Source organism: Protomyctophum bolini (assembly GCF_963924005.1).
Source record: "Protomyctophum bolini genome assembly, chromosome: 6".
Classification (NCBI taxonomy): Eukaryota; Metazoa; Chordata; class Actinopteri; order Myctophiformes; family Myctophidae; genus Protomyctophum; species Protomyctophum bolini.
The window spans coordinates 7,503,538-7,513,330 of record NC_137867.1 but is presented as its reverse complement, the minus strand read 5'-3'; the positions used below and the strand labels follow the sequence as shown (position 1 = coordinate 7,513,330).

Sequence of the window (9,793 nt, the reverse complement as noted above, 5' to 3'; positions counted from 1 at the left end):
CAGGATAGGCTATAGACACAGGATCTGACACGAATTTTACCTAATGGCATAGATTACATTTATCCCCTGAGCAAGCAGACCGGCTCTATAGCTCAATGGTGGAAAAATGCCAGCACTTAAGCAGGAAACCAGGTTAAACACCAAAAGTGACATAGTGCTGCTTTAACCTTTGCACATCTATACATTTGGACTTGACTAGCCCTGATACATGACTGCCATGATGATTATCATGACAGTCATGACGTAACTGCACCCTGTTTTTTGCGCTCGCTACATTTACAACTTTTACGTATATATAAACATTCGGAATTCAAATATAAAGCACTCACAATTTGTCCCACGGGTGTTAGTTAGTTGCTGCTCCATCGATTAGAATTGCTGCATCCCGCGTTGTTTAATAAAAAGCATTTTTATCCGAGCGCCCCGGCTACTTTTTTCAAACGGGGTTCGTTTGGGAAATCCACAGTTGCACACCGGGAGCGCACTCGCCTATTAGTCTGTATTGGCAGGGCGGTCAGCGTACCTATATTGAACACACCGAGCGAGTTCCACCCTCCTCCCGACCGATAGGGGTGCGTAGTTGAAAGCCAATGGCAAAATAACAGCTCGGATAAAAATGCTTTTTATTAAACAACGCGGGATGCAGCAATTCTAATCGCTGGAGCAGCAACTAACTAACACCCGTGGGACAAATTGTGAGTACTTTATATTTGAATTTCCGAATGTTTATATTATACGTAAAAGTTGTAAATGTAGCCAGCGCAAAAAACAGGGTGCAGTTAAGCCTTGACTCTCGTATGAATACGAGAGTCAAGAACCAGGGCTATAGGACTTGACTGACTGAGTAAACACACTATATTCTATCAAGAAATATATGTGCAGTATAAGTATATAAATGTACAATGTACAGTCACCACCAGTGCAATGATAGCCAGGATACGTAAAGCTTTGAATTGCAGCCCTTACTTTCCTTGCTTGAAATGAAACTGAGAAAATCTAACACTGACCTGATAGGATGGGTCCATAGAATGGAAACATACATGATGTTATAGTGACATCTAGTGGACACTTTTCAAATCTGAACACAGCATACAAAAATGTCCCTAAAAATGATGCCAGTCACTGCAATAGGAGGGAATAGTATTAGTAACAGTATTAATCTAATAGTAATATTTGTTGCTGAGTGAATGGTGACTGAGCACAATTATTTGTAATAATCACAATTATTGCAGAATCGTTTCCATTCATCTGTATAAATTAATCTGTTGAAACATACAATAGCAGAAACAACTGAGTTGCACTATTTTTGAAAGATGTAGGGCAGGCTATACAATTATTTAATACATGGTGTGTTTTGATCACAGTGATCATAGTATGTTATTTATTGTATTATTGATTAGTGGTATTAACCCATTCTGAACAGGAACCCATTTTGGTCTTGGCATCATGTTATGCTTTAGCTATTGGAAAATAGCAGATCTACAAGCTTGTATAGGTCTGCTATTTTTGAAAAATCGAAGAATGACTGACATTTTTAGAATCTGATCTCAGGTCAGAATGGGTTAATCAGACCAGTGTGTGTGTGTGTCCAGTGGAAACTCTATATGAATCTGATCTCAGGTCAGAATGGGTTAAAGGGTATAGTACAGATCCTTTTTTAACTTAAAGCTGTAGATACTTGCCATTAATGTAGTGGTTGGAAAGGTATTCATTGAGTCCCGTGGCGGGAGTTCTGCTCTGGTTTTGGTGGTGAATATTAAGTAGATCCGGTCATTTGGTGGTGGTCCGGGTGGGGGCCAATGCACGCATTCAAAATAAATCCACAAAAACTAGCGTTTTTTGTATTGTTCGTAACGATTCCTACGATAATAGGGCAACCTCCCGACCCCTCTGTCACATGGGACTATTTGTTTGTGTCCAGTGTCACTCGAACGAAAGTTGGTAGAAATAGATCAACAATACAAATGACACTATAGTTTTGTGGATGTTTTTTTAGTTTGTTTTTTGCGTGGCCCCCAGATCGAACCCCACCAAATGAGCAATTTGCCAAGCAATAAAGCAGTGTATAACAATGGCAATCATACACTATCCTTTGATTCAATCCATGGCCTAATGCGTGGGAAGTTTGTCACGACTCAAGAGACTCACGTTTCGAAAGATTTTATTGATTTTATACAAGTTCACACATGTAACGTGCAGTCAGACAACGTCCAACGTATAGAGAATAAAAAAAAACAAGGTATAATACAAGTAAAGTAATAAAAGTTGTAATACAAGTAACTAAGGTACTAAGTAGCAATCACTAATAAAGTGTGTATCTACTTTCTTGTTAAATAAATCAATTAAAGTATTATATGAAAGGCAATGCATTAAAACCTTTCAAAGGAGAGACTAAACCTGAAGTATGTCGCTGCACCAATCCACCACCATACTGTAGGGCAACGTCCCAATTTGACCACTTGAACCCCAGCATTCACATTCTGAGCTATAGGGAACGTCGGACAAAAGAAAAGACGCGTCGCTCGCAACGCGGTGTGAACTTTTTTGGGGGCGCATACAGAGAGCACAGTTGTAATGCAACTCGGGTTCAAGTGGTTAAAGGTAGAGTCAGTGATTTCACTTAATTCAAATATCACTTATTTTTTTGTTTTGTTGTGATAATCCTCTCTACTATAGAGTGTGCTGACCATATAAGGAGTTCCTCCCTGTCCCCAGTTAACCCCTGGGGGTCAAAAAACCTTAGGTTTCGTTTTTGTTCTCTATCCTGATTGGATGAAAGCTTGTGTCCCAAGGCAAAAACGAAACCTAAGGGTTTTTGACTGAAATCACTGACACCCCCTTTAAGTCTTTAGGTTTGATTAGATCTGTACAGTAGATATGATTAGATCTGTACAGTAGATCTCATTAGATTATTATTATTATTATTGTTATTATAATTATCATTATCTTTATCATTATCATTATAATTATCATTATTATTATTAATTTACAAACACACCCAATGTATAAATAAACCACCAGGAGATCATATTGGACTCAAATCTCTAAGAAGGAAAAATATATATTAAAAAAATCAGTCATTCTGTCGTCTGCGTTGTTGTTACCATAGTGATGTTGTCTTTGTAACACTAATATGCATGTCTTTAACCCATTCTGAACGGGAACCCATTTTGGTGTCAGCATCATGTTATGCTTTAGCTATTTTTGAAAAATCGAAGAACGACTGACATTTTTAGAATCTGATCTCAGGTCAGAATGGGTTAATCAGACCAGTGTGTGTCCAGTGGAAACCTCGTATGAATCTGATCTCAGGTCAGAATGGGTTAAAATACATGGTTCAAATCCCTGTGTGTAGCACTCACTGCCACCCCAGGGAACCCGTGAACAAGGCACTTAAAGTGAACGTCCAGAGTCATATAATTATATCAATCCATTCTATAACATCATACTAATGAGTCCTGTCTCGTATCTAAAACATTATAATAACGACAGATAATGATCCATCTCCCAACTCATAGAATAGGCTACTATAACACTATACTATCCAGAGAATGATTCTATTCAATTATGAAACCATAAAGGGATGTATCTCCAACATGTATCCCCCACAGTAGAAGACTGCACTGGTCAGCTCCCAGTGGCCAACGCCAGTAAGACGCCCTGAGGGCGAGAAGCGACCTCTTCCAAAAAGGGGCGAGGTCGCAAATCCGCGGCGTGCACAAATCCGCCTGTGTGACGGCAGACTGCTGGGCGAGCGCTGGCGCTTTGGCATGGGGGGGGGGGCGTCAGATCAACACATGGAATGAATTCTGTACTGGCCATATATGGAGCGTGTCTTGAGTGTATATAGGGTTTGATGAGGTCTGGCCCTATATGGAGCGTGTCTCGAGTGTACAGGGTTTGATGAGGTCAGATCAACATAATGGAATGTCAGAACAGCTCAGCTCCATATATGGAGATCTAAGGGGGCAGTGTCTTGAGTGTACAGGGTTTGATCTATTTACATTATTATTTCAACCTGAATACGGTATAAGAAACTAATGATACACATTATTATGTTAGCTTTCATAATAACAGGTAAACTTATAATGAACTAATTATATACTTTATTGTATTATTATATTATGCTACGTTATGTCATTCTGATTGGTTCCTGTGTCCATCGGTCACTCAGTTCCTCTATCAGCATTGGTCAATGACAGACACAGGCCTTCTCTGGATGGCAACGTGAGTAGACTGCGCTCCATCCTGATTGGCTGTGGCCGTAGATCCCGGGTGGTTGCGACCAGTCAGCTGCGCATAGAGGCGGGACTTGAGGAACCTCTGGTAGCTGTCTGTCTCCATCAGGCTGTAGATCTGATCCTGGGCCAGCTGGAAGGAGGCGGGGCCTGCACCTCTGCACAGCGCCTGATTGGTCAGATCCCTGACTGACGAGTCGATGTTGACCTGAGGGGGGGGGGGGGGCAAATATGAACAAAGTGGTCAAAACACTAGAACTCGCGACTGTGTCCGAGACCGATGTCTATGGGTCTGATACGTTTTGAACAATATTATGTAAAAGAGTGCAGCAAAGTCCATTTGAAAACATTAACATAGCCTAATAAGCAAACAAATGAAAAAAAAAAAAAACTTGGATTTGTGTTTAAATAATAAAAATCACACCTGTGTGAACCGAGTGGTGCAACCCCATCCCCCTCCCCCCCTCTCTCTCTCTCTCTCTCTCTCTCTCTCATTAGCAGGCAACAGTGCAGTACTACAGCACCCCTACTGGCCCTTACTGGTACATACTGGTGCTCATTAACGTCACATTAGCAGGCAACAGTGCAGCACTAATACTATCTCTCTCTGTGTTTCTGGCACAACAGCGCCCCTACTGGTATGGTAGTCATAGTCACACTGGTGCTCATGAACCAACACATACATAGGCACACACATAGTTGAACACGACATTGCTGTTCCTTGGAGTGGTTGCACCACTCAAAAAAAAAAAGATATGCATACAAACACTAAGCACATGAGAAGTTAAAAACTTAACAGCAACAAATCATTAATGAAATAGACAGACAGACAGACAGACAGACAGACAGGCAGGCAGGCAGGCAGGCAGGCAGGCAGGCAGGCAGGCAGGCAGGCAGGCAGGCAGGCAGGCAGGCAGGCACCTGTCTAGCGGCCTGTGTTGAGATGAAGTCGTTGTAGATCTTCTCCGCCTTGGCAGCCATCTTGCTGAGTGGCCGTGTGTTCCTGTACTTCTCCACGGCCAACCAGAACGCGAGGTTCTCCTCGCTGAACTCTGACTTCAGGAAGTGGTGGAACACCGCCAGCCCGTCTGGCCAATGAGGAGCAAATAATGGTATAGGAAAAATGTATAATAAATATTGTGAGAGGAGACCAATGTGTGTGTGTGTGTGTGTGTGTGTGTGTGTGTGTGTGTGTGTGTGTGTGTGTGTGTGTGTGTGTGTGTGTGTGTTCAGCCAACAACTTCAGCAAATGAAATAAAAATATTATTTTCTTTTCTTTTCCCTTTTGTTTTTGCCAATGGGTTCCAGACTGGGAGATTGCTGCTCCATCAAACCGGGAACCCGAATCACGGGGGAAAACGTGAGTTTCCATTACGACAGATTGAAAATAACTTCATACTTAACTTGACAACGTGAACCCCATAGCATCCCTATATTCTGAGGGGAACATACCAAAAATAGCTGATCATATACGATACCAAGTTCAACAAGAGCTTGTAGATCGGCTAGTTTTGGCAAGTAGGTGTGGTGGTACCGTACGTCTTTCAAAGTATGACTGAAGTGATATTAATACATTCTGACCTGAGATCAGATTCATACGAGGTTTCCACTGGACACACACTGGTCTGATGAGCCCGTTCTGACCTGAGATCAGATTCTAAAAATGTCAGTCGTTCTTCGATTTTTCAAAAATAGCAGACCTACAAGCGAGCTTGTAGATCTGCTATTTTTCAATAGCTAAAGCATATAGTGCTAACACCAAAATGGGTTCCCGGCCAGAATGGGTTAATACATTCCAAATACTATTAAGGTATTCCGCGGCACACACACTCTGAGAAGCACTGCTTGGCTTTTGGGCCACCGCTGCCCTCCAAAACACCCTGAATGTCTTCCAACAGTCAAGGCCACAGACGTAAATAATTCAGTAGTATACTCACATTTGTTGGCCAGCAAAGCGTCAAAGCTCCACGCCCACCTCTGCACCTCCCCCGGAGACGGCCTGGAGAAGAAACCAACAGGAGAAGTAAAACATCGTTCTCGTTGTTTATCGATTGTTCTAAAAGCGGTTAGTCCCAATACTTGCCCACGCCTTCAGTCACTTTTTTATCATTCCCAGCTGATGCCGCAGCTCTGTAGCTGTACTGGGGAAGGGGAGCGCTTGATTGCCTTACAAACCCATGCCGTTGGGGGCGTCTATAAGCACCGCCCGGCTCATATGACTGTGAATGTGTGGCTCCAGGCAGCCCCGTAAAGACATCAAGCGCTATTCTCCCGTCACATAGGCTACTTGCCGAGCAAAGCAAGGAAGTAGTAATGTGGCTCGCTCTGGTGGCGCAAAGCGTATAGCTATACTTTTGTGAATGTAATAGTTTTATTAGGTTAATATTGCTATATGTTTGTAACCGTTTTAGAAAAGCAATAAGCCACTCGAGGCCCCAGCTTACCGGGTATTTTACAATGGCTGGGAAAGTAGAAGACTGCCTATAGGCCTACTACGCCTCCCAGCCATTGTAAAATACCCGGTATAACCTGAGACATCTCGTGGCTTATTGCTTTATTTATTGACGTCATCAGCGTTCCCATCTTACATCCTCATCATGAATTTGGAGAAATTTAGATTTCCGGAAATCAACAACACTGCACGCACGCACGCACACGCGCACACACACGCACACACACACACACACACACACACACGCACACACACGCACACACACACACACACACACACACTACCTGTGGTTCTTCAGAGCTTTCTCCAGACTGCTGACATTGTTGCCGTGGCTGAGATTGCTCCGTCGACAGAGGAACGGCAGGCGGCTCCGGACATCTTTAGCTCTGACGACGACAAGGGATTATTATCATCATTATTTATTGTCTTGATCTGTACACACTTTGTCCTGTCCTGACTGGATGTTTATGACAATCAATAAACATTCAAGCCGTTTATACGTTCAGCTCAACGTGCAGGCTTTAATTTCCCCCCAGGTATATACTTCTGTGGCATATCAAAGGCGGGGTGAATAGTAACACGTTGCTCTATTAAATATATTTAAAAAAAATATTAACTCATTCTGACCGGGAACCCGTTTTGGTGTTGGCATCATGTTATGCTTTAGCTATTGAAAAATAGCAGATCTACAAGCTCGTAGCGCTCCACCGAGTGGCGCGCTACGAGCTTGTAGGTCTGCTATTTTTGAAAAATCGAAGAACGACTGACATTTTTTAGAATCTGATCTCAGGTCAGAATGGGTTCATCAGACCCAGTGTGTGTCCAGTGGAAACCTCGTACGAATCTGATCTCAGGTCAGAATGGGTTAATAGAGTCTATTTGAAGACTTACAGACTTTTGGTCTTCTTCCTCTTCTGAAGGAAGCCTCCGCCGTCCTAGACAGACAGACAGACAGACAGACAGACAGACAGACAGACAGACAGACAGACAGACAGACAGACAGACAGACAGACAGTTAAAACAACTAGTCCATAAACCGTGTGAATGCATTTCTCTCTCAGCTATAGGGTGGTCCGACCTTGCCCGTGATCTTGAAAAACGTTGAAGACCCCCCTGATCTAGAGAGTTCCTCCCACATTTGGGTCGCGGACACATTTTCCATTATGGGTCCCTTTCTTTTCGAGGGGCGCTATAATAGGCCGCTATAGCCTCTCTCCAAGGTCAGCCTTCCGCGTTTGTGATCGGCCGGGAATGACATTTGTGATGATTTGATTGGCTGAGCACGGAATGTCATGATGATGTGTACTGTATGATGAGAGCGCCCCTCAATTCACACGGGTGGGTCTGTTTTAAATTTAATTCCTACATTTTGTTTTTGAGCGCCGCTAGCGCCTCACCTATATACAGGTTTCTTTTAAAAACGCAATAAAGGGACATTTTATGTCATCTTGTCCCCTAAACACAAACATTAAATGCCATTAACAATAGAGATAATTTAATGTTTGCGTTGGCACCGTTTGTTTTACATCACCGTTACATCACCTATAATCTAACATGAGTTAGACTTTGACGCCCCTCACTTCACACAGGTGTGATTTTTTCATTGCATACCTTTTTCCCGTAGAGCAGAATGGTCATCCTGTGCAGCGAGCCGCCCTCTCTGGTCAGCTCCCTGCGCAGGGTGTGGGGGGAGGGGGGCCGGCCGGGGTCACTGAGGTCACCGGCAGGGTCATAGGTCAGGGGTCGCATGAGGCGGTGGATGGTGCTGTCGGAGAGGAAGCGGGGCGAGCGAGGTTCGCGAACCAGGGAGCCCTCGGAGAAGGAGCGACGCAGGCAGGCGGGACCTGCGGGACATGAGCAGTGCATGGTGGGAGAGGTTTACTCACGACGCGTGTTTTAAAAGTATCATCAATGCTAATGTAGAAAGACTCTGTTTAACATTACGTTAAAGTCCCGTAATCGAAATTGACTTGAATTGATGAAATTGACTGACGAAATTGAAGTGTTTGCATCAAAATGCACTTAAAGAATTTAAAAAACAAGTGTTGGCATCAAAGTACTCATTATTGCATGCAGAATGTTCCATTTCACAAGTTATTATGTTAATAACCCTAAATCCCTAACCCTAATCCACCCTAAAACATGATCATCAGGTCTCATTGTTATATAAGGAGGTATATTTTTTTCAAAAAAGTGTACAGTATTTGTTTTTATGTGGACACGCACACCAGTTCATTAAGTATGCCTGGTTTGCCTGGTGATGGGTGGTGATGGGTGGTGATCCACCTGAACTGAAGCCGCACCCACAGCTGTAGTTGTATGATAAAGGGGGAGGGGTTAGGGGAGGGGCTGATAGTGTGATGTCACCATGGGTGCGTTCGGAAATGCGCCTCCGGGAATGTGGTCAGTTTGTTGAGTGTGGTGGGCGGTGACGTCACAGAGTGCGTTCAGTGTGCCTTATTTACGAACGACCACAACTGTCACTCATTCACATGAATCACACCGGACAACCCCAGCTTCAGGGTATATAGGGTCGCTCAGTGCGGGCACTCGGCACACCCGGTGCGCAGCGCACTGGGTTTTCGAACGACAACGCACGACAAGAGAGCACACCAGTGCGTTCAGGGCGCATTTCCGAACGCACCCTATATTACTGTTTATTTCATTGGTCCGTTTGACTGTCAAGGGTTCAGCCTCCAGGAAGAAACCCCTAAATACAAAGTTAATACACCATTGCACATAAAAACTCCAGGGTGTCTAATGAAGTACTGTCACCTCATAGACACATGGAAAACTGGAAAAATACAAAAAAATGTGGCACAGAATTACAAGCTTGTGAGGTTGTAGCTCAGCTATGTTCAAATAGCCAAAGTTTAAAGAGGGCTGAAGTGGTTAATGTATATGTTTCATAATCAAAATCGACAAGGTAACGAGTAACGAAAGTTGTCAAATAATCGCAGTGGAGTTAAAAGTACATTATCTGCCTCTGAGATGTATAGTGGAGTTGAAGTAAAAATATAGAACATTGGAAGAACTCCAGTACAGTAACTCTGAATTGTACTTGAGTGAAGTGCACCTATAGCTGGCTCGCATGCTGTTATAT

General features: G+C 43.4%; 1 protein-coding gene across 1 annotated transcript in view; it reads right to left on the bottom strand.

Moving 5' to 3' along the window:
* Positions 1 to 2,173: 2,173 nt before the first annotated feature.
* The window catches only part of LOC308316764 (regulator of G-protein signaling 3-like), a 26,038-nt gene continuing 18,418 nt past the window's right edge, over positions 2,174 to 9,793 (bottom strand). Inside the window, exons 13-18 of the mRNA XM_080765532.1 lie at positions 8,302 to 8,534; positions 7,582 to 7,625; positions 6,975 to 7,076; positions 6,176 to 6,237; positions 5,160 to 5,326; positions 2,174 to 4,446 (exon numbers count right to left, since the gene is read on the bottom strand). Coding sequence (XP_080621658.1) covers positions 4,183 to 4,446; positions 5,160 to 5,326; positions 6,176 to 6,237; positions 6,975 to 7,076; positions 7,582 to 7,625; positions 8,302 to 8,534 — 872 coding nt within the window. The 3' untranslated portion in view covers positions 2,174 to 4,182. The remainder of the gene's footprint in view (positions 4,447 to 5,159; positions 5,327 to 6,175; positions 6,238 to 6,974; positions 7,077 to 7,581; positions 7,626 to 8,301; positions 8,535 to 9,793) is intronic.